Genomic DNA, 25863 nt, shown 5'->3' with positions numbered 1-25863 from the left:
TTATATTCTAACTCGAATTTGTTCGATTTGATTCAATTTTGTTTGATTTAGTTCAGTTTGACTTAATTGGGCTCGTTTAGCTACTTTGGCTAGTTTAGTTAGGCTTTGCTTAGCAGATTTGTTTGACTCGGCTTGGTTTGGTTCGAAGTGATTCGGCTTAGTTCGATTAGGTTTGGTTCAGATTGTTCGACTCAGTCCGGTTTGGTTCGATTTGGCTCAACTTGACTCAATTTTTTTTTATTCAACTTGACATAACCTAGTTTGGTTCGGATCAGGTGAGGATGAGTTTGGGTCGGGTTAATGTCAGGTCGAAATGACACGGGTCGAGGTGGGTAGGAGAGGGTGGGTTTAGGTGCGGTGCAGTTTAGTTTGGCTAAATAATTTTTGGTCAGGTTGGGTCGGTACGATTCGATTTAGTCCAGATAAAGTCGGGTTGGGTCGAGACAGTTCTAGTTGAGTCAGGTTGGATTAGGTTTGGTTGGGTCGAGTTTGGTCGATTTGGGTCATTTCGGGTCATGTCGGTTTGGTTCTTTGGTCCGGTAAGGTCGGGTTTGGTTCGGTTGGGTTGAGTCCGGTTTAGTTAGATTGGGTTAGGTTGGGTTTTGGGTTGGGTCCGGTTGGGTTGGGTTTGATTCAGTTTGGTTTTGTTTGGTTGGCTTCGGTTGGGTTGGGTCCGGTTCGGTTGGGTTAAGTTGGGTCTGATTTGGTTCGGTTTTGGATTAGGTTGGGTTCGGTTGGGTTCAGTTAGGCTGGATTGGGTTTAGTTGGGTTTGGTTCAATTGGGTTCGTTGGGTTGAGTTCGGTTCGGTTGGGTTCGGTCTGGTTCGGTCCGATTCATTCTGATCCGATCCGGTTTGTTCCGGTCTGGTCCGATTCGGTTGGGTTCAGTCCGATTCAATTCGGTTCGATTGGGTTCAAATCGGTTAGGTGCGATTTGATTTGGTTGGATTGAGTTCGATTTGGTTTGATTCGATTCAATTCGGTTCGGTTGGATTTGATTCGATCCAATCCATTCTAGTCTGGTTGGATTAGATTTCTTTCTATTCAGTTTAATTTGATTCAATTCAGTTTAAATTGATTCGAGTTCGGTTCGTTGAGTTTGGTTGACTAATATTTGTGTGCTAAATAATCTTAAAAAATCAGTCATTACTAGATAAATCATTGATTTGCTGATTGGATAATTGAACTAAATGCAATAAAGTCAAAGTGGTGGGACCTAAGTCAAACGCCAGGCAGGCCGTTGGATTGATCCAACAGTCAGAATCTCAGGATGAGACTACCGACTGGGATTGAAATTGTGAATGATGGCACGTGCAGGTCGCACGTGGTATTTGTAATTGTTTCTTTCTATCTCGCTGAAATAACTCTCAGAACTTCTCACAGTGACACTGCAAACTTTCTCTTTCTCTCTCTGAGCTCTTCAACGTGTATTGGAAGAAGCTTAGCTCAGTGTTCAATCGAAGAACAAGCTTCAAGAATCGCCCTTCAAACCCAATCATACACAGATCTTGAACGATTCATGTAATGCTCCTCTATCCTCTTCTGCTATTTTGCCATTTTTACATCATAGGTTTCTTGGTTAAGTAACTCTACCTTCTTCATTTGCTTCAATGTTGTGCGTTTCCTCTTTTGGTTTGGAATAAATAAATAGAAACAAACCCAACTCTGTTTCCTTACAAACAGCTAAATGAAATTGTATTACTTTACTTCTAGTGGTTTTCGTAGGACGATAGACGGAGCAATCTTGAGAGTCTAGGGAAGAGAATAACAAGAAACAAACTGTTGAATGTTTTGGAGAACTTGTAAAAATTATTTTTCTTTCTTTCTTTCTTGCTTGCTTTCTTTCTTTCTTTCTCTTTGGATGAATTATGATGGGGAAAATGCTTCTTTTTGTTGGTGAATTCAGAAAAATATTGTTCGAGCTTGAAGCGTTCTTTTTTAGTGATATGATAGTTCAGGAAGCTAATGGAGGAAAGCAGCAATAGAGGGGAATTTCAGCCTAATTTGGCTAAGCAGACTTCATTGAGGTTAGGTGGCAGTTTTAAATCAACGTTATCTGGAAGATCAAGTCCGCGAAATTCGCCGTCATTTCGGAGACTGAATTCTGGCCGCACACCAAGAAGAGAAGGAAGGAACAGTCTAGGCGGGGCACTGTGGTTTCGGAGCAATCGTTTACTTTTTTGGTTGCTTCTAATTACCCTCTGGGCTTATCTTGGATTTTTCGTTCAGTCATGGTGGGCTCATAGTGATAAGAAGGAGGAATTTTCTGGCTTTGGAACGGGGCCGCGAAATACTGGCTCAGACGTGGAACAGGTTCAGCGCCGTGATTTACTTGCTAGTGATAATTCATTGTCTGCTAATAATGAGACTGATGCAAATATAGCAGGGACTAGTAAAACTATAAATGTAGCTTTGGCAAAGAAAGGCAATGATGTCCCGTTACATCGTAAAACGAGCTCAAAGAAGAGGAGCAGGAGAAGACGTGCTTCGAAAGGTAAATCAAGTGGTAAGCTGAAACCAACTACAGAAGTTAAGAACGCTGATATAGAGGAGCAGGAGCCAGAAATTCCTACAGCCAATAGTACGTATGGATTGCTTGTCGGTCCGTTTGGCTCAGTGGAGGATAGGATTCTGGAATGGAGTCCAGAGAAACGTTCTGGGACATGTAACAGGAAGGAGGACTTTGCACGTCTGGTTTGGTCCCGAAGATTTATCTTGATATTTCATGAGCTTTCCATGACTGGAGCTCCACTTTCAATGATGGAGTTTGCAACAGAACTTTTGAGCTGTGGGGCTACGGTTTCAGCTGTTGTGCTTAGCAAGAAAGGTGGTTTGATGTCAGAGCTTACTAGGAGACGGATCAAGGTGATTGAGGACAAAGCTGATCTCAGCTTCAAAACTGCAATGAAGGCCGATCTTGTTATTGCTGGTTCAGCTGTCTGTGCATCATGGATTGGTAAGAACAGATTGGTAACAATTCACTATGTCTACTGTGGTTTTTAGTGTCAGAAAGTAGTTGACTTTAATCAAAGACTTAGTTATTAATCTCAAACTAGTTCTGGAATAATTGGTATAATCATTTTTAAACCTGTCATGCAAGGATACAATATTATATAATTCGATTGTCTCATTAAAAGGCATTGGCAGAGGATCCTCACCACCATGCCTTACTTCCTGCGTATAAATATAAACTTCCAACCTTTTAATATTTTGAAGTTTGAACTTTGGAAATTGTTAAAACAATTGATTTTGATTTTACATGGAGGTATGCATATTGCTCTATTGGTTGATTTGAATCTTCTACTGTTATCAAGTTGAAGACTTGTATATTTTGTTGTAGTTTATAATTTGTCAATGCGTGTTTGTAATTCCAGTTCTCTACATGTCTTGATAGAAAATCATTATCTTTTTATATGCTTCCAGAACAATATATCGAACATTTCCCTGCTGGTGCAAGCCAAGTTGCCTGGTGGATTATGGAAAATCGTCGAGAGTACTTTGATCGTTCCAAAGATGTATTGGGCAGAGTAAAGATGTTGGTTTTTCTTTCTGAATCACAATCTAAACAGTGGCAAAAGTGGTGTGAAGAGGAAAGGATAAAACTTAGATCCTACCCTGAAATTGTTCCATTGTCTGTTAATGATGAACTGGCGTTTGTAGCTGGTATTCCTTCAACACTTAACACTCCATCCTTTAGTACTGAGAAAATGGTGGAGAAAAGGCAGTTATTGCGAGAATCAGTCCGAAAAGAAATTGGCCTAACTGATAATGACATGCTTGTGATATCACTTAGTAGCATCAACCCTGGGAAGGGCCAGCTATTGCTTCTTGAATCAGTAAGCTCAGTACTTGAACAAGGATTGTTGCAAGATGATAAGAAAATGAAAAAGCTATCAACTATGAAGGAAGGCATATCTACCCTGGCTAGAAAGCATCGCAATAGAAAATTGTTGCCGGTGTTGAAGAATGGCAAAGTAGCTTCGAATGATATCTTAAGCAGGTTACATGAATCTAAAAAAAGGTTTTATAATTTATGGTTGTAAAGTATACAATTTTTGTATGTTCCACTGATCATGAGAATTTTGACATTCACAGGAGGAAACAAGTTTTGCCTAATGACAAAGGAACAATTCAACAATCTCTCAAGCTTCTTATTGGTTCGGTTGGATCAAAGAGTAACAAGGCGGATTATGTTAAAAGTCTTCTAAATTTCGTAGAACAGCATCCAAACACCTCAAAATCAGTTTTTTGGACTCCAGCCACAACTCGGGTTGCCTCACTTTACTCTGCTGCTGATGTTTATGTTATAAATTCTCAGGTAAGATTAAAAGTTAAATTATTTGTAAAGTAGTTTATGAAATGTTTATACACACATAAATAGGTGTAAGTATCCTTCATTGTTGAGTGTGCATTTGCTTATGAATATAGTTTAAATCTGACGTCCATTATATAATATATACTTCCAAACAAATCTACTTGTAAATGACAACATTGTTTCAGTATGTCTGAAATATTATTATGATGCCATGGTAAGTTATTTGTTGATGCAGATGAAATATTTGCCTTTTTTTCTCTAATTTGGATTCTAATCATATTGTCTTGAAGACTTGAATTTGTACCTAGCCTGTTTAGTTTTCTCTATCAATAAAAAATAAGATTTAATACAATTCTGCAATGAAATTATTGCAAATAACTATGAATCCAGTTTTAGGTTCTGTTTTCTTCCAAACATAATAAAAAAAGCATTTCATTTTGCAACTTGACATAATTGCTAAAACTACACATTCCAGATATTACTTCATGCGGAAATCGAATTAATTGTAGAAAGAACTATTTTCTAGTATGTAAAGCTGTTGCTGATTAGCAAAATGGTTAACAGGGGCTGGGAGAAACATTTGGACGTGTGACTATTGAAGCGATGGCGTTTGGTCTTCCGGTATGACTACATTTTCTCCTTAAACTCATCATAAGATAGCTGTTGCAGAAGCATATGCATGTAACAGTAACCAGGAACTAAAAGCAATACCTTCTCATAACATTTTGGCTCCAGTTATAAGAAACTGCAGTAGGGGATGGGTGGCTCTAGTGTGGGATCAATGATATTTACCTTTTCTATTTACTTTTTCTGTGAAAGTAGTTGATAACTTAATGATTTTTATGTCATCACATGTGCATTGTCTGCGGTGTAGGTTCTTGGAACGGAAGCTGGGGGAACACAGGAGATTGTTGAGCACAATGTTACAGGTCTTCTTCATCCTGTTGGACATCCAGGGAATCTTGTTCTCGCACAGAATCTCCGGTTTTTACTCAAAAACCAGTCTGCAAGGAAGCAAATGAGTGTGGAAGGAAGAAAGAAGGTGCAGCGAATGTATTTGAAGCAACACATGTATAAGAAATTTGTAGAGGTTATTGTTAGGTGCATGAGAAGCAAGTAAGTGAAATAAGTAATTGCTTGGTACTTGCAATGCAACTCTCCCATTCTTTTATTAGATTGCACAAACCCTATTCAGTCCAATTTATGGGAAAGATTACCAGCTTGTGTGCTTTATTTCGTTTGGAAATAAATATCGTTCCTGAAAAAGCAATATTCATCTCTGTTTTAGGATATGATTTTAGTGACTAATTTAACTTTGTAAAATTAGTTTTGTAAAAGTAATATAAAAATATATCAAAATATTACTACAAATACTTCTTAAATTTCTCAATATTTTTAACATAATCACAGACAAAAGAAAAACAACTAATATACTAAATTTATTTTCATTCATTTTAAAGAAAATCACAGAAACTTAAAATATATGATAGAAACATATGAGAAATAAATATAATATTTCAGGAAAAATTATAAAATTCATACGGAAAAATATTATTTTAATTTATGTCTTATATTAAAAAGATTACAAGAAATATATCTTTTGCACATCTATTTGAATTCATTAACTAAATTACTTAGTCAACATCTGTCTTTTTCTTTTTCCTTCTCTTATTTCTGAAAGCATCTGTCTTCTTAGGATCAGGATCACCTACAGTTTTTGACTTATTTATTAATTAGATATTTAATCTACAAATGTCAATTTTGAAGTATGCAGAATGAGGATCCACCTTCTTATTATTGCTTCTTATCTGAAATGTTAAGTGTCAGTATCATATGAGTGTTGAAGAAGGTCGGGAAATACAAGTTGCAGGAAGTGGCCAACTTGTACAGACTTTTTGTCTTAAAAGTAAGTACAAATAATATATTCTACACAACTTTTGAGTGAATTCATTGGCTTAAATGAAAATAAGTTATTTTATTGAATAAACATCTTAATAATTAAATGAGTATACACACCAAACTGACGAAAAAAATAAAAAGTTTCAGTGAGTCCAAAAAGTAAAGACTTCCTTTATTTTTATATATTGACTTTATGTTATGTTTTATATTATCTATCATCTCCTTCCTCTATTAGATAATTTTGTCTTAATTGTTTTAACACTTTTTGCCAGTTTTTTTCTTTGTCTATGTTAAGAGATGTTTTGCTTTAATTGTTTTAGTTGTTTTCTGTTATTTGTTTCTTTCTCTATATTTGAAAAACATGTTAAACTCTATGATGTATGTAATATATGTTATATTGAGACATTCTTTGTGGTTTTTATAACTCAATTGTCTTTCTGTCATTTTTTTTTTTATTTTTCTTATGACCGTTGAAAAAACTTACTCATTATTGTTACGTGAGGAGAAGACAGAAAATAAAAAAGAACATGTTTGAAAACATGATCCCAATTTGACATTGATTTTTTATTCTTTTTAAATAATTTTGATTAACGGAGGATTAAGATGAAAAATATCTTGATACAATAAGGATGTCTTGATGTAATAAAAGATAAGATGAACATGTCACACCTTTGTCTCAAAAGAAAAGGATTAACATGATGAATTAAGACTAAAATGGTTTAAAGATTTAATTAAGAATAAAATGTTATAAAGATTTTAAAGAAAGTAGCTGTAGTTGTTAAGTTGGTAAAAAAAAGATTATTATTTGTAATCAACAAAGAGTGAAATTGAAATGTTTAAAATTGATAATGATTATATTATGTTTCAAATTAGTTTAATGAATAAATTGATTCATAAGACAATTACAAGATGTCAATAAAATAGTTTTACTAAAATTTTTGAAACGGATAAAGTGAAAATTGTTTGACTTTAAGTCCTCTTGAGGAAAACTACAAATATTTACCGTATCTAATAAATAAGAGTTTATTAATATACTCTAAAGTTTAAGATTTGAATAAAACTAACATAGTTAAATAACAATACAAATTATAAAAGTCTAAAAATATTTTCACAAATTAAAATAATATAATAGAATTGTTCATAAGGTAAATTATTAATTTAAAAAATCGGATATCATGTATTAATGTAAATCAGTTTAATAGATTGTAGACTAATAGGGTTGATTATATTCCTACTTTCTTATCATAATTGAGCCAACCTAACATTGCCAAAAGGATACATTATAACATGTTTAATTATAATTAAGATCGAGACTAATAAGAAGATCATACACGGTAATTAATTTTGTTTTTAAGAGAGACATCATGATGGTTGAAGAGTCTTGTACGCAACGCTCATCTCAACTTCGAAAGCGATAGATTTAATGGCAACTCATAAAACCTCTCAGTTCAACCCAAGTTGAATTGAGAGTTACAATATCTTTATGTTATTCCATTTTAACCAAAATAAAAATTCAATATTTACAACCATTTTAGTCATGCATGGTTGAATAATTTACAACAGTTAAAATGAATTGAAAAGTTATTATATTTTTAAAAAAAAGTTTTGAATAATTATGTATATACCAAAGGGATATTGGCTATTAGTTGTAACTTGTACTGTTATGTTTATAGATAACAATGGCCTTTAGTGGATGGACGGTTATAATTTATTTTAGACAGAAAGATAAGAAATTTAACCATTATATATGTATATATTTATATAGTCCATAGTTCTGAGTTAGAATAACATAAAATTCATTGAAAGAGACAGAAAGATTTTGAAAAAAAAAAAATTGAATTTGGTTTTAAATTTTAAAGAAAATGTGAATGAAAAAGTGCAGATTTCATTGTGAGATTTGAAAGGCAAGAGAAAGAGCAGAGTGTACAATAAAACTCCATTAGAGGTAAACTTTAACTAAAATGATGAAACTTTTTGAGTAGAAGGCAAAGCAACTAAAGAAAACAAAAATGTTGCTTCATATAATGATGTATTTACATGAACTCGGCCCAAACAAAAACTCAGCTACTAGATTTCCAAAATACAACTGGATTGCAAGTGCCCAGTGTACTCCTCCGGGCTCACCACTTTGGCCCAAGCCCCATTCTTCAGATCCAAAACAAAGCCCATATGCGGTTCCCCGAACCCACTTGACCCAATAACAAACATGGTCTCTTCCCACACTCCCACGCACGCAACGTTCCGAATCTCACTGGGTACCTTCGCAACCCTCCGCCATGTGTCTCCCCGCAACACCACCACGTCACCGCCGCGGCACATGTACATTTCCCCTTCAGCACCATCGCCTCCGTCCACGCATGTTCGAGGACACGCGGCCGCATCCAAGAACTCCTCCTCCACCGGGCCCCACTTCCAAGTGGCCACGTCGAAAACCTCCGCGCTCTTCTCGAACCGCCCCTGCATCTCCGTGCAGTATCCACCCACCACGCAGAGCCCGCCACGGCGGAACACGGCCTTGCACTCGTCGCGCTCGCGTGACATATCCGGGAGTGGGACCCACACGTCGTTCGCTACGTCATACGCAAGCGCGGACTTCAGCGCGTTCTTCTCCTCGTCGTGCCCGCCCGCTACGTACACCGTCTGATTTTGATCCGACGCGCACGCGAAAAACGTTCGGGGCCCACCCGGCATATCGGCCCCACGCCGCCACTTGGCTGAGAGAAAGTTGTAAATAAAAACCGAATTCGACGCTTTCCAAGAATCTGGGTCCCACCCGCCCAAAACGACAAGCTCGTACCCGACACCCGCAATCTGACAGAACATGGGTAACCCGGAAGCGAGTTCGGGTCCCAGGGGCAACTCGCTCCATAGACCCGCCTCCGGTTCGAACACGCTCAGCCGGTAAACCGGATTCGCAGAGGCCTTCGCAAGCATGCCGGTTCGGGTTTTTTCGGAGTCTATCTTGGATTGAACCGTGACAAGGATTTTTTGTGCGTGTTTTGTGGTTCTCCTCAGACGGTGAAACTCCGGCGAGTAAATCTCCGAGTTCCAACCTTTGCAGACGGATGACACCGCCGCGAATTTCTCGTACGGAACCCTAATTAAACAGTCTCGGGCAACGTCCTCTGGTAGACCTGAAATCAACTCCATGGTAAAACAGCAGAGAGGGAAACGAAAGATGAATCTGATGTTATTGAATCAGAGAAATCCCATGAACAGCAACACGATTACGAGATCGAAGAGAGAAAAGGGTAACAAGGGTTTATGGAAAAAGGTTGCTATTTGAAAAGAGAATCTTCTAAGTTTGAAAGAGAGTGAGTGTTGAGAAGCGTACGAGAGAGAGAGGATTTTATAAGAATCACAATGGGGCGCACATGGTCTTCCAGATAAGTTCTCACTGATTTTGAGATTTGTGAATAAAATTAAAAATATAAATATGAAAAAACGGTGGGTCTTCTAGAAGCTTTTCAGAAACCGGCAACTTGCAATCAGATCGAAGAAAGAACTAGGGGTGAACATGGTAAAACACCATGATAATGTTTTCTGCTTCCAACCACAACCAACGGCGGTTGATTTTTTTTCTCGTAAACATTAAAAAATACGCACATCACTTTGACATCTTTACTGTTTAATGTTTTTTTTTTTTATAATATTGTTCTTCGTAACTTTTAATTTGTCTTCTCCGTCTCCAGGTCATCTAGACAGTGGTAGAAAACTATTTTTAAATTTAAAATTATATTTTAAGGAATAAAATAACAAAAATATCATCCATGTTCTAGAAGGTTTTAACCGGCAACTGGCAAACAGAAAAAGTAGGGGTGAGATGAGCATTGAAAGCAACAATCATGTTAAATAAATACCCATTCACTTGATAAGTTTCGTAGTTCCAACCAATCTATTTAAAACAACTTTGAATAATTTATTTTTTGTTTTTTACTTTAAACCATTTGAAATTAATTTAGTGCTTCTATTCATTTTAAACTTAATTTAATTTAATTATCTGATTAAATATTTTAACTTTTACGTTAATATATTTATGTAATTTAGAATGCCATTTATCTTCTTCTTTTATACATTTTGTATTAAATTTAAGAATACGCGTAGAAGGATATAAACAAAAATTGATATTAAATGAAATAGTTTACTAATGAATGAAAACTAGTTATTACTTTCCATTAATGTAATATTTTTCCAAAAAGTAAAATAACTAATGATAAAAAATTGAAAAGTTACATAGTTTTATTTCTATCATTAGTAAAATTATATGATTGAAATCCTATAATAGAAGTACTATGTACAAAATAGATAATAGTTTGGTGTACCATGGCCCAGTCTCTCTTGAGTTTAATTATATTTTTAAGGTGTAACCACAGAATTTTCACTTTAAGATGAAAACACTTCCGTTGACTAAGTTTATTTTGTGAGTTGAACTAATATTATATTTTAATAATACAGAAAAAAATACAGCCATTATAGTCAAAATAGTTCATTTCAAATTGTAGAAATTTAAAATGAAATAAAAAATTAATTACAAAATCAAATTCAAGTATAATTTTACTTTAAATACATATTAATTTAATTTATACACATCTTATAAAACAACCATAGTCTTGTCACCGATATCAGAGTTGCTTATCTTTCTCTAATCCTTAGAAAATGTATAAAAAACAAATAAAATACTGTTTTATTTTCTTTATACCTTCTTTGCAATGGTATGATTTCGAATAATTCTGAGCTTAATTATTTAATAAAAAAAAACATATACAGTACCATATACTATATATGATAAGTGATAGTAATGTTATTTAATAACAGTCAAATTTTATTTTCATAAACATATTTTACTAAATACATTATATATTATCTATTTCAACTTTAAGTGTCACGAAATAAATATTTAATAGAAAATTAAGAAAATAAAGTTTAGTTTTTAGAATGATTTTTCATCAAGACAGTCAACATTAATATTTCGATTTTAGATCCATTAAGATAGTTTTCTCAGAATCAATTATTATTGTTTATAAAATGTGTTTCAAAAATTACGAGAGAAAAATGTATTTAAATTATTATTTGTTTTAACTGTTTAAGTAATATATATTTCAATTTTTAAATGATTATTGGATATAATGAAACAAATTTCCAAACTTTCATTCGATAACTAAGGAAATAAAGGTGGTAAAAATACCATCTTTTACCATGAAAATGTTAGCAACTATATAACAACACAAAAATTCACGTGTAAAATAAAAAGAACAGAATAGACAATAAAAAAATAATGTAATAAAATTAAAATAACTTTCCTCTAACACCAAAAAAAAATCAATGACTCTTCTCTCAGAAATAAAAAAAATAACTATAATAAAAATCTTAAAAATTAAATTATTTTTCTTTTTCAAAGTTTCTCTCAAGTACCAAGATAATATAAGATAAGTTTTCTCATGCGATCTTCTCTGGAAAAACCATGTTATTTTTTTATAAGAATATTATTAAAATAAAATTATTAATATAATTATAAATTGCATCTATCTAATATTATAATTTTGTTCTAAAATTATTTTTATTTAAAATGGAACAAAAAACTATAAAAATGAAATGAAATTCTTTAGGATAAATATTACTGACTTATTCCCAGAAGACTGGTGTAGAATAATACATTTATGCAGCAGCACTTTGAAGTCATACCAATTTTTCTAGTATCATTGAAAATGGTTCAAATATCGCAAGAAAACAATACATTTAACATATAGTTATAAAACTAATTATTTAAAACTTAATTTGTTTCCTGCAAAAATTTTAAAACTTTTTAAATATTAAGTTAATAATTTCAATTTAATCTCTACATATAACATCTTTTATTATGAAAACATTTATTTATTTATTTTACTCAGTATCCAAAAAAAAAAAACTCCATAATACGTTGTCAATATAAAAGTTGAAATAACCACATAAGACCATTCTTCTTACTTTTATGTTTTCTTAGAAAATATTTATCTTATGTGATCGAGGTATTGTTTTCTAATACTAGTTTGACGAAAAGTCTTTAATTAGTTGAATTTTTTGTATATTTGTATATTGATAATTAGTAATAAACGAGGGATAATTACCTTAAATTTAATGTATTTATACTTTTTTAATAACTTCTACTTTAACATATTTAAATTAAATATATTTCCTAAATATAATATCATTCGACAATTGCAATCATGTTACCTTTATGAAATAATTTGTGATATTTTATGGAATTATAATGATTTCGGTTTCTTTAATGCAGGAATTAAAATGTAATTTGATAATATATAAGAATTAAAAAAAAACGCAGAGCATAAAATAAAGTTTATAGAATTTTTTTGAGAAATTATATTTTTTGATATACACATATTTTTTTATTTTTTTAAAATATAAATTTTCTATAATTATTTTATTTTTATATCATGTGTGAAATAAATATAAATGCTTATTAATAAATTTTGAAAAAATGATAGTTTGAAAAGGAAAGTGGGACCAGTTGTGAGATAAGAGGGAAGTTTTGAGCGAAAACTAAAATCCAAATTTCAGTATCACTCTTCTCACTCTCATAATTGCATTTTTATCTCTTCTATTCACAAACTTTGCATACTTTTCTTTCTCTTGTCTTACTGTGATTTATAATTTTTTCTATAATAAAATTAATATAAACCTAAAAGTGAGATTTATTCTTATTTATATAATATAATATTTCATTTTATTTTAATTAATATAAAATCTTTAACATAATATTAATGATAAGATAATTTAAAAAATTTGATTATAATTGTATTGTATGGTAGTATGATCATGGTCATAAGATCGTGTAACCACCATATCATGTGTGGAATGGTTATTTCGACAAGAAATTAATCTGAATAATCATTAACTTTGAACAAAATAAAATTATCAATCATTTTATTGAAATTAAGTTTTTGTTAACTAGAAATTCACCTTATAAACTATAAATACAAATTTGTAATAAAAAGGTAAGTAATTTTGCATTTATTATGCATCAATTGGTGTAATTGTTGAATACTAATTTTGACATCGAGATCTTTTTTACAAATAATCTTTAGACTTGACTGAATGAAAAAAAAAAGGATTATCACTACATAAAAACTTATGCAAGGAGTCACACAAACAAACTTGAAAAATTGTGTTCCTCTACCCCGTATAGAAACAATAATAAACCTTAATTTTAAATTAAGAAATAGGTTTAAGTTTATTTCAACTATGATTAATGAAATTTGACTTGCTCCGATATTTTTAATGTTTCTTTTAAAAAATGTTATCAAAAGTTTAATATATTTGATAAACGAAAAAAAATTTCAAATATTGACTTTTTGTTTAATTTAATAATTATACATGTTTTTCTTTAAATAAAATTTTACCACTTTTTGTTTGACACTACAAATGATGATAAATCATTTTATCTCGTACTTTTGCTAAAAAATCTATTTCAATAAAATAATTAAAAGAAAAAGAAGAAAAGGAAATAATATTCATAAAATTTAAGATAAAAATGACAACATAACTTTCTTTGTTTTTACACAAATTTGATTACGCGTATTACAACATACCAATTATGTATTACATATATAACACATTAATTATGCATATATAAAAATTTATACATGATTATGTATTACAACATACCCAATTATCTATACATACATAACCCATATACATAATCAATGATTCCTTATAACATAATTAATTACTAATATATATTTACATTTCGAATTCTCATCCCAATCGAAAAGAAACCCTAATTGTGTTTGATAACTGCAATTCCGAGATTTCAACGAAAATGATAGGATAGGATTCATTGCTTGCCTTATGGTTCAAAACGATGGATGAGCTTATCTCTTTATTTTTGGTTTCCCACAGCATTTTGGAGTGAAGGGAAGGATCTTTATTCATGCAATGGACCCCACCCATGACCCACTTCCTGAAGCTTTTTAACTTTTCCATTTCAAGATCAAAGCTTCATGCTTTCACCGACAAATGGAGTGAAATTTGACCTTTAGCTTCCATTAAAACTTCCTACTTAAGTTGCTTCATTCCATTGATAACTTCTTTGTCCACATTTAAGTTCCAACCAGTAAGGTTCACGTCGCATTTCAAACCAAAAATCACATCAAACATTAATATTTACAAATGGCAAATATTGAAAGTAAACCAGAAAACAGACAAGTCATTGCACACTGTTTTTTTAATGCCTTTTAAACGCGTTCCAGACAACGTCTGCAGCGTACCAGTTTTGTCGTCGCGTTATTGGATTAGTAAAATCTTAATTATTGGTTCAACGTTAATAAAATTGTTAATTTTTGAGGTATTGAGACTCATATTTTGTATAGTTTTATAGATATTTATGTACTGTTAACGAAGAAGATAAGAATGAAATTGAAAGTGTGGGATTTGTTAGACAGGCGATGATGGAGATGGTAATTGCAAAGAAAAAAACTCCTTAATTATTTGAAACAATTATTACACGAAAGTGGAAGTTTTGTGGGAAGAACAGTTCAAAGGTGAAAAGTTCAAAGCACGAGTGCCAAAGATGGAAAATTTGATGCAGAAACATTGCAGTTCATTATCATTGGAAATTAAATTTGAGATATTATAGAAAACATATTGATTATAGTTTTTATTTGGAGGCCATGGAAAAGGAACAGTAGATGATTGAATTATTGAGAGCATTCTTCTAGAAGCATTGCTGTCATGTGACCACCGTCCTCATTCCAAATCAGCCATGACATTAACATTATCATGAGTCATCTTTCCTTCTAGAAGCTTTTCTGTCATGTGGTTCATCATGGTCCCATGCTGCTACTTTTTTAACTGATAAAACCCAACACTTGTCTGATCCACTCAAGATAACACCAGATTCAGATCCACGAGGTTCGGATTCTTCCCATTTTAAAATTAATTACAACAGTGTCAGTATTTATGTTATGTTTAGAACAGACCCATTTCTACGTTTTACTGTTCTTATTTTCGTGTTCAATGTGATCAATTTTTTTCGTGACTTTAATGTGATTCTTCTTTTTGATGAATTTTGTTTAATTTTTTGTATTATATTATTTAAATTGTTAACAGAAGAATATATAGAAAGATATTATTTGAATGAGTTGTATGATTTTTGATTATGTAGACCATTATACAATGTGTGATTTGAAATTAATTTATTTAACTGAAGACTTATTTTAACAAAATCATATGCGTGGGGAATTTAGAACTCTCGTCAGCATTGCAGGGATGTGAAGGTGGAGTGGTAAATTTTGGACATCGTTTGTAAAAACTCGAAGGGATTGATCATTAATCAAATGAGTTTCACTTTTTAATGTGTTCGTTAATATGTATTGTGATTGGTATTTTATTGTTGGGTTTTCATTGCATTGTGTTATTTTTTGTTTGCTATGAATGTTTTTTACATGATCTGGATTGAGTAAATGTTGTGGATTAGGTGTTAGTGTCCCAAAATTTTGAATTGTTTGTGTTCGATGTTGGTTTTAGAATTGATCTCCTCATACTTTTTAAGTTTTCTGAACGTGTACGTGGTCTCTATGAAATTAAAATATGTTTTAACTTTATATGCTTGCATACATGGTTGTTTTGAGATATTTGAGATTAAAGATTTAAAGTCGTAGTCCATCGTGAAACTTTGAAAAAGATGTAACATTTAAATATATTGACGGATAAATGAGTTATTGGTTAGGTGACCTTGATAAGTGAAGTTACTTTGAAATCATAGACTCACTTAAAGAATTGAGATATATTGAAGTTAATGAGTTGTTATATGTTATTGAAAATATGTTGCATTAGTTGTATGATGACAAGGGTACCATTAATATGGTCAATGTGGCCAAGTATTATAGTGAAGTTCAGTTGTTTTGTGGTTCATGGTGTGGATGAGCCAGATGTCATAGAGAATGAACTAAATGAAGTTCTTGATCACTATTGGCGATAGTAGTCATGTTAGCGACTCCAAAAGTTCACAAAGAAGACAAAAGATGGTCATTACAACAGTGAGTCTGAGATATAAATTGTGGCTGGTAATAACATGAAGTAGGAGATGAGGATGAAGTGGAGGTTCAGGGTGAGGACAAAGTACATGTTTTGGGTGATGATAAAGTGAAGGTTTAGGGTGATGATAAAGTGGAGGTTCAGACTGAATTTGTTAATGCAAGTGAGGATGATGACGATGTAAGTGAAGTGGGTGTAGGACTTGTGGATATGCATGTAAATGTTGTTAGTCATGTATAAAACATTGTAGAAGGGAATGTGACAATTGAAGTGCATTTAAATGAATAAGACATTGATGAAGAATGAACAATGAATCTCTTGCATAGTCTACATACCCAATCAAAATCAAATGACATGAGATTATCTGATGATGAGTGATGTTCAGAATTTTTGGTAAGTTCCCAAGATAGTCAAAGTGACAATGAAGATGATGAAAGACACAATTGTAGTCTATTTGGGCATTTGTTATAACAAAATCTATGACGAAGTATAAATAAGAAGTGGAAACAACTTTAACTTTAAAGTTGTTTTATTCATGTATTATGTGTTCTCCTCATGGGAAGATGTAAATTTTATTTATTTATTTCAAGCTACATATAATGTTATTTTTTTTGTAGATTATTGTGCAGGAAAATTGAGATTTAAAGAGGATTAAAGATTGTTGTCAGGACTTTTTCGCTTAGTCACAACTCGTTCGCTTAGGGAACAAGTAAGATACTCGCTCTGCGAGACAGATTGGTTAAAAGTGAAACAAAAGTTGATTCTTGTCCAACAAAAGTATATACTCATCTAGCGAAAGGTTAATTTCTGAAAGTTGCTATTAAGTCATGAATGAAAGAAAGAAAGGTGTTCTACTGTGTGGAAATACATTGAAACTCAGGAATTCGGTTAAAAGCAAATCTAGGGAATCAAGTCTCCACTCAATCCATACATTTTATAAAACTTGTATGTTTTAAATGCATAGGAGTTTGCAAAATCAATTTTTAACCCATGAAAAAACCCATACTCAGTTCCCAAAACCCTATTTCCCTATTTATGTCCTATTTCAGTTTCAAAATACAGTAAACATATAATTTCAAGTCACACGATGCATAACAAGCTATATAAGAAAAAAAAATCACATAACTCATTCAAACACTATCACTCTATGTACTCTTTCTTAACAATTTAAATAGCGTCATGAAAAAATATAAAAACAAATTTATTAAAAATAGAAAACTCAATGAACTCACGAAAAAAATACAAACCATATTAAATAAAATGGATAAAAATAAAGACCAAAATAGGATTTAAGAGTTTTATTTACATTAATTTTAGTTGCTTTGCTATTAAAACTAAAAAACAATACACTAAGAAAAAAAATAGTAGAATTATTATAATGGACGTGGTAATTAGAATTTTTTTTCAATAAAACAAACTTTTTTATAAGAGAATGACGATAAAGAAATGTAGTCTCTAGTTCCTCTTTCGTTATTATTTCTAACTTTATTTATTTATTTTTTTCTTCATCCTACTCATATCTAATTTATTTATAGTACATGTTTTACAAGATATAACAAAAAAATCTTATATCCATTTTACACACAAAATTATTAACCAATTAAAAAAAATCAAGTAACATCAAATTAAAAAAACAATTATCAACAAAATTACCAGCAATATTTAAAATAATAATTATTATGATAAAGAAAATCTAAACAAAAACTTCAACACTCATTTTATCAATAGGTTAGTAAATCATTTAAATTCTAACAAATTTTACTAATAAAAATTTTAAATTTATCAAAAAATCTATTACTCATAAAAGTATTCATTAATAATAACAATTATAATTCTAACAAAAATTCTCATCAATAATAAAAATGTAGAAATCTGTTATAATTTTTGCATTACCAACAAGTTTTTTTCTATCTATCAATGTTATTGTGGTGAAATAGTAAGAGAACTCATGAGTTCTCTATAATCTTTAACCACAATAATTAATTGTTATTTATTTTGACAAAAACATTAATTTAAACAGACAATAATTCTATGCCTTTAGGACACCTTTCACCAAATAATTATTCTGGTAGAGACACTCTCATCGACAACATTTGCTAATTAAATATTAAATTAGAGGTAGAACTAACCCCACATGTAGAAGCCTTTGAAGGTGATAGCGTGATAATTGAAGCATACATATTTTTATATTTGTGCTATTATAATTCAACTCTATCTTTAAAGTTAGGCTAATCCAGCCACTGTAAACACATGTGTGATGTATACGTTACACATTAGTTACTAATTTCAATCTAACCAAATGGATGAATAAATAAATAATTTTTTTTTACATAATTTTTAATATTTTTACACCAGATAAAAATGTTAAAATAAGTTATGTGATGTTAGAAAAGTTTTACAATAAAACTTCGTGTTATTTTGTTTGTATTGATAATTAAAAAGAGTTTTAAACCTCAAAAACTGAATTTGTCAAAAAGTAACGATAAAGTGATACACATTACAAAAATAAAATAAATATAAAAAAAAATAAAAGTGAAAAGTGATGTATTAAATGAATATAAAAAAATTTATGTGTTAAAGAATTTTTGAGAAAAAATAAAAACCAAAGAATATTTTGAGTGCATGGAGTAGAATTCACGTTGATATTGAGAAGTGGAGGTTGAAAATATGTACTAAAATGGTATCAATTTTCTTGTGATTGAACAATTTCTGACTTACGTATTTTCTTGTAGCCACAAATTATAATTTCAGAAGAATGTAGAATGAGTTAGAAACTATTGATGTTTGAAAATAGACCATTTTATTAGAAAGTGAGTTTTTATGCCTAACTCATCCCCACAAAACCGGCTTGTAAGGTGAGGTTTGCACCTCACTTATATATTATCATTTGGCCTTATCTCTAGTCGATGTGGGACTTCCAACACATTTTTCAACATCATTGTATTTTTCAATTTGATTGGTAAGTCCCTGGACTCATTCTATTGCAATATAAAATTAATAAAATGTACTCAAATTGGTTACGTTTAGCTATTCTTCGAGTTTAGTATTATGGATAGAATTCCAGTTTATTTCTTTGTATTTCAATGTTTTCTTTTTGTCAAAATTGAAATTTCATGTCAATAATGTTGTAATGAAAGTTGTAAAAGTAAAAGTTTATGCTAAGAATACTTAAAGAAATTATACTTCAATTTTCTCCGATTAGTAAAGCTGCATTCTAATTACGAGCATCTAATTCAATCATCCAAAATATTTCTCTTTGTTTGCAAGATAAATATAAAATGAGAATATTTTTTATATAAAATAAAGAAAAAAAGTATTATTTTTATATTTCTAATAAAATGATTTATTATTTTCGATGATGAATATGTTGAAAATCTAAGTGTGAGTCCAAATCCTACATTGGATATAAACGAGAAAGTAGAACATTATATAAAGATGAAAGACTCGTTAATCCATTGTCTTAAGGTTTGGAATAGAGAGTGGTGTCAATTCCTTATATGGTTATGCTCAGATCTCATTGATGTTTGTGTCCTCCCAGTGAACCCTCCTCCTTGATAGACCCAACAGTGGTATCAGAACTGATGATTTGTCTTGGTGACTGACTTAAAAGAGTATAATGGTCCTTATACCGAAAGTCTTTCTGGTAAAAGATATTCAAGTAAGCGAGTTCCATTAAGATGAATGGCGGTTGGAAAATACTACTCGTGGTTGTGGTTGGTTGGGAATGCTTCCGTTGGAGAGGAAGTGTACCTATGTGGAAGGGACTCACCCTTGAAGAGAAGATTGTTGGAAATTCAAGTGTCAGTCTAAATCCTACATTGGATAGAAATGAGAAAGTAGAGTATTATATAAAGATGAAAGACACATTAACCCATTGGCTTAAAGTTTTAAGTAGAGAGTGAAATCAATCCCTTATATAATTAAGCTCAGATCTCATTGGTGTTTGTATCTCCTTGGTGAACTCTCTTAATAGACCCAACAGAATGATGGATATTAATACCATCATACAAGAAAATAAAATGTTTTTATCCGTTTGGCAAATGAAATATAACATCCAGACCAATCGAAATTCGCTTACTAGTTAAGTTTTGATAAGATCTAAGTTTTGAGAAGTGAACCAATTAATTTGCTTGTTTGACTTTTTAGGGTTATTATACCAAAACTGAATCAATACGCTACATACTTTTACCGTTATTCTGATTGCATTATATGGGAATTTCTGTTAATTTAATTAGTTTGTTTGACCTTTTAAAGCTAATACACTAAACAAGTTCGGTTTTATACCTGCCTTTGCTATTACTCTCCTTTAATTTATAACGATTACTTTTAAGTGCATGAACTAATTTAATTAATACTTTTTTACTTCTCACAAATTTCATTTCTTTTTGCTGTTGGTATTAATTAAGACCTGGATTAATGTGACTAAATAACAACATAAGGTACTTAACACAATTAACTACTGTCACTTTAGTTGTCTTGCCGTTTTACTGATTATAGCTACAGACAATGATGTGATTAGAATCGATGTACAGAACAAATCCAAGGAACTTGTTTTATGTTCAATATAAAGATGCCAACTCAAAAAGCTCTTTGTGCTGATCTGATACATAAGACTTCACTTTCATAGTCGGTTTTCCATCACTTCCTGGAGAGATGCACTTCACCCCAATGACAGTAGCCAAACCTGCAAACATGACAGGTAAAATTCTTTCAATCCTGTGTCGAGAATAAAAAACATCACAATCAAAGTTAAATTTGATAAAACAGAAGAAACTCCTACTTAAATGGCAGAATTTAAGCTACTAGTCAGCAATACTGATAGAGCAATATGGTTTTACTTACTTTGGTGTACGCGACCATACACCGGTCTTTCCCCTTTCCAGTATTCCAATGGCCTTGTCCTGATCCTGGTGCTTCTCCTTAATCCAGAATTCCATGATGTACCGGAAGCTGGAACAAGGATTAACTATTTAACAACAAAAGGAATTCTTGAAAATAAATGGATGGGATAAATGACAAGTAGAAACCTGCAAGGCTTTTCCGTTTGGAAACATTTGTTTGCGCACGTGATTTAACTCTCCTTTGTTTTTTAACAGGCTGCACAGAAGCATCTGTCTTTTCCTGCGAAAGAAGTCACAGTCAATTCCTTAAAAAGCAACTAGGGTAAATTTTGATATAGTGATTAATCAGACTTGGGTGGAATCATGTCAGGGCGGCTTATCCTAAACTAACTAATTTTGAACACGAATATTTGTAAATTTCTAAATACAATTCAATTCCACACCGTATGTTTACTATCTGAACTGTATGGTAAACTTAATTTTACCCTTTTCTAGTAGGATAGAGTTAGGAAACTGAAAGTGCATGGATAATCAAGTGTGATAACCTTTCACCAAGTGATCGAACAAATTACGCTTTATCACATTCAAAGTATGGTAAATTATTCCTAACAAAATTTTGACCACACGTATTAACAATTCACTGATCCTCTCTCTATCTCTCTCTATCACATTATGCATCTCTTATCTTTTTATGTCATTAATAAATTTATAAATATTAAACAATATTGAACAAATTAGTTGTATAACTATAATTTTTCTGCGTAAAGCACCTTGATTGCCCCCATATCTATTTTCACCATTTAAATTGCTGATACATGATAAAATGATTGAATTATGACACAGGTGGTTTAAACACTGAGAAACATTAGAAAAGAAATGGACAAATCTAGTAACCTGTAGAATATTGGCTTGATATCCAGTGGGATTGGATTGATCATCTTCTGTTCTTCTGGCTCGTTTATCCACAGCATTGGCTTGACATCCAGAAGGATCAGATTGATCAGCTAAGGCAAACAACAACAAAGTTAGTATAGTCGAAGGTACATTAACGTTGGTTTAAAGCAATATTTTCTGCTGATTTCACAGATCAAAGGGAAACTTAAGAGGAGAGTTCAGGACACTGTTATATGAATTACTGGGAGAGGGGTAAACGACTAGGATCAAGCGATGTCATTGAGATAATATATGTTTTGGCACAGTTTTTTCGGCCTTTGCATTCACTAAAAGTATAAGCTCCTCCAAATAGCCTCTATAGAATCACTATTTTCAGGCATGTTTATTAAAAAACTACATTTGATAATGAAAGATTTTCTATGACTGTGCTTAGCCTGCTCTCGCTCTAAACTTCTTTTAAGAAGACAAAACAGAAAAGAGGGTAACAATATCTTGAAGTACTTCTATATTGCATGTTCTGGAAACTCCAGTGTTGGTTTTTCTATTCACAAATCTATTACATTTACGTAAATAGTAAGAAAGATATCAAATCCATCACCAAATGATCAAATATAACTGCACTCTGAGCAGTGAGCAGGAACATGACTTCATATCAGCAACAAAGATTATAATATAGCTTCAGTCTTCAAAAGAAGCATTAATGCATATGCAGAATTACTCAAGAGATGCAGGTTCAAATAAATCTGTATAGCCTTTTAGCATGCATATCCTAAGCCAACGGATTTTCAATGGAATAAACTACCCTTGTATATGACAGTGGTGCCAATGTACAAATCAATTGCCATTGTTCTTTTTTCTTTTAATTTCCTAATAATGCAAAAATGAAGCACTTTGCAGGAAAATACATTCTTAAAGTGTTCGGGTATTCTGCTTTCAGTTATTTATTCTGAACATAACTCAGAAGCATGTGAATGTATACGTACCTAGTGGACTGTCCATGTTGAGATTTGTATCATCGCTTTGAGTGGAAGTTGTAAATGCCAGCATATTTCCAGCCTGTGTCAATCAGAATACAAAAGATTGATTAAGATTTTCATTGTTAAAATTCTGCATTAGCCAACAACTAAAATTTATGACACTACTTTTTTTCAAATGAAACATACTTTGTCCTTGGATTGACAGGTTTCATTTGCCTCAATACTAATGTCATGCATAACCCTTTCACCCATACAACTGCTTTTAACATTTATGTCTGTCTCCAATACTCTACTTGTCTTGATAGCAGCAACGACATCTTCAACCATGTGCGAATCAATATCCAAACTTTCCTCAATGTCATCCATAACTCTTTCGCCCGTATCACTGCCTCCTACATCTACATCCATGTGAACAAGAGGTTCATCTGAATCGACACTTTTAACAGACTTGGGTTCCCTTGAATTATCCTCAATGGACTTTTGAGGAGTACTTGTACAATTTCTGGCAGTGTCCTCAGCCAAACTTGTCCCACTAACTGCAGTTATATCTTCAATTGAGGACACAATCAGTTCATTTGTTGACTTCTCAGAACTATCTTCCTTGGAAATATCAGAAGCACGGGTGCAATTTATGTCTGTATCCAAAACTGTTCTTGTCTTGTCAACAGCAACAAAATCTTCGATCATGTTTGGCTCAACGTTCGACCTGTCCTCTGTGCCAACCATTTTGCCCATTTCACTGCCTCCAACATCTATGTCAAAATGAAGTTCACTTGAGTCAATATCAACATCGAACCGAGGTTCCCTTGAATTACCCTCTATGGACTTACGAGATGTACTGGTACCATTAGTGACAGTTTCATTAGCCTCGCTTGTCCCACCAACTACAATTATATCTTGAGTTGAAGACGCATTCAGTTCATTCAATGATTTTCTAGAGTTGTCTTCCTTTGGATTTCCAGATGATGTATTGGTGTAATTTCTGTCTGTGTCCAAAACTGTATTGATCTTACCAACTCTAACAACATCTTCAATCATGTGAGCCTTCAATTCATTCGGCCCCCCAGGAACAAGATTGACTTCTGAATTTTCCATACCAATTTCATTAAGTGAAAAAGGATCCACTGATTGCGTTGACCTTGAAATGTGCTTCTGCAGTGACAAGACTGAAGCAAATGGACTTCTTGGAGGGGTGGGTGAAGATAATTGCTGCACAGGGATCTGTGCAAACTTTTTAGATGGTGTCTTTTTATTCGTATGCATTCCTTTCAACAAGTTATCTATGTCGGATAAAGCCTTCCTTGGCTTTGACTTGTTCCCTTGCAATGATTTCAGATCAGTCACTTGGCTATCTGGGAAGATCGGAATAGAAAATTTATCTACAGCTACGGGTTTGATCTGTAACCTCTCCTGCAAAAGACTAATGGCCCCATCCCCCTCTAGATCCTCAGAATTGCATGAAAGCAATCCATCCAACAATTCATCGAGCTTGTTCCCTTTAGTAGCAGATGAATCTGGAGCAAAAATACATAATGTTTGAAGAATTGAAAAAAGCGGGAAGTAAAGAGCACTGAAAGTCCGATTTTAGAGGAAAAAAAATCAGGCCCGCCAGCACACTCAAATAGTAGAATAGAGTAGCATTCACTTACCCATTACTTCTTTTTTCGAGGATGGCATATAGGCTTCATCTATGTCAGTTTTCTCGGCCACGGGATCAAGAGTCTGAGACCCAAGCGTATCCTGGGAGGACAGAACACTTTCAGAGGTTTCTCTGGGATACCGATGCTTGTATCTGATTGGCCTGGCCCATAAGAAATTAAGGTCGAGTTAAACACAGATAAAAAATACAAACATCACAAAGAACACAATGTAGATTGGTTATCGTAGTATTATGAGAGCATACAATTGATCCTTCCCCAAAAGCCCAGGTCGACGTTGTCGTGGTCTAGTAGACAAGCTATATTGATCAGACTCAAACGAGGCATCACCCAGCTGCTTCTGTATTTCTCTTTTTGCATCTACTCACCAAATGCAAACCCAATAAGACCAAGAACAAGCCGCGGGGAAGTGAATCTCGTTCACAGGAAGAGAAACAAAAAACAAACACAAACTTACTTTCCAACCGTTCATGGGCCAAGAAGAACTCCGCCGGATCTTTCAAGCTATCAAGGTCCAAAGTTGGAAGCAAACTCTCAACAGAGGGCCTGTTACAAAAAACCAAGTCAATAAAAAACAACTGTAGAAGACATTCACAGATAGAATGGTGGTCCGGGTTATATAAGCCTTACTTTTTAGTTGGCTTCATAGAGAAGCGTGGACGTTTGAGCCCCAACCCAGGTCTCTGTTGTCGACGAAAATCTCCATCCCCTCCTGCACCATTTGTTGTTTGAAAAATTGAGTCTTGCGTGATCTCAGAGCCGAACAGATTAGGGTTATCATCCAAAACAGACTTGGCTGCCTGCACCAGTTTCGCGGGACTCCGCAAGGCCTGTGCAAACACAGTAGCATGAAATGGAAGGCAATGCTTCAATTAAAGCTAAACAGAACTTAATTAGTTTGAAACGACAGAAGAGGAAAAAGGATTATGATAAATATCCACCATGGATTTGAGGTGAGTGTGGATGGTTTGAAGATCTAAGTCTGAGTTGTAGGGTTGGGAAGGTGGAAAAAGAGATGGCGAAGTAAAGAGGGAAAGTCCCCAATAATTGGCGAGAGGATCCACTGCTGCATCACCTTCTTTCTCCATTGACGTTCGCATGCATATTGGTTTCGGAGAATCGGACAACTAAACCCTAGATTCGTGTTTTGGTTTTTTCTTTTGATTCAAAAATTGAAAACAAAAGAGTGAGCGGGAGCAGCTCTTACTCCCTAAAAAATAACTAAATAATAAAAGTAATATTATTTT

General features: G+C 32.7%; 3 protein-coding genes across 4 annotated transcripts; 1 reads left to right on the top strand and 2 right to left on the bottom strand.

Moving 5' to 3' along the window:
- The first annotated feature begins 1311 nt into the window (after positions 1-1311).
- Positions 1312-5548, top strand: LOC108333910 (uncharacterized). Its single transcript, XM_017569412.2, has 6 exons — positions 1312-1521; positions 1907-2956; positions 3424-4000; positions 4096-4318; positions 4880-4936; positions 5190-5548. The coding sequence occupies exons 2-6, from the start codon at positions 1966-1968 to the stop codon at positions 5433-5435; spliced, it is 2094 nt and encodes a 697-aa protein (XP_017424901.1). The 5' UTR covers positions 1312-1521; positions 1907-1965; the 3' UTR covers positions 5436-5548.
- A 2661-nt stretch (positions 5549-8209) lies between these two features.
- Positions 8210-9608, bottom strand: LOC108333064 (F-box/kelch-repeat protein At1g80440). The gene has a single exon (XM_017568390.2). The coding sequence runs from the start codon at positions 9362-9364 to the stop codon at positions 8282-8284; it is 1083 nt and encodes a 360-aa protein (XP_017423879.1). The 5' UTR covers positions 9365-9608; the 3' UTR covers positions 8210-8281.
- An 11061-nt stretch (positions 9609-20669) lies between these two features.
- Positions 20670-25815, bottom strand: LOC108332404 (centromere protein C). 2 transcript variants are annotated; one of them, XM_017567657.2, is made up of 11 exons: positions 25558-25815; positions 25247-25446; positions 25074-25162; positions 24862-24976; positions 24608-24759; positions 23145-24472; positions 22965-23037; positions 21982-22091; positions 21274-21367; positions 21089-21196; positions 20670-20930 (listed from the first exon to the last, which is right to left on the bottom strand). In XM_017567657.2, the coding sequence occupies exons 1-11, from the start codon at positions 25714-25716 to the stop codon at positions 20806-20808; spliced, it is 2553 nt and encodes an 850-aa protein (XP_017423146.1). In that variant the 5' UTR covers positions 25717-25815; the 3' UTR covers positions 20670-20805. The 2 variants fall into 2 exon arrangements, with proteins under 2 accessions (XP_017423146.1, XP_017423147.1); XM_017567658.2 differs by having other exon boundaries at positions 21982-22061.
- Between the last annotated feature and the right edge of the window lie 48 nt (positions 25816-25863).

Source organism: Vigna angularis, chromosome 11 (assembly GCF_016808095.1).
Source record: "Vigna angularis cultivar LongXiaoDou No.4 chromosome 11, ASM1680809v1, whole genome shotgun sequence".
Classification (NCBI taxonomy): Eukaryota; Viridiplantae; Streptophyta; class Magnoliopsida; order Fabales; family Fabaceae; genus Vigna; species Vigna angularis.
This window is presented reverse-complemented; position numbering and strand designations above follow the sequence as displayed.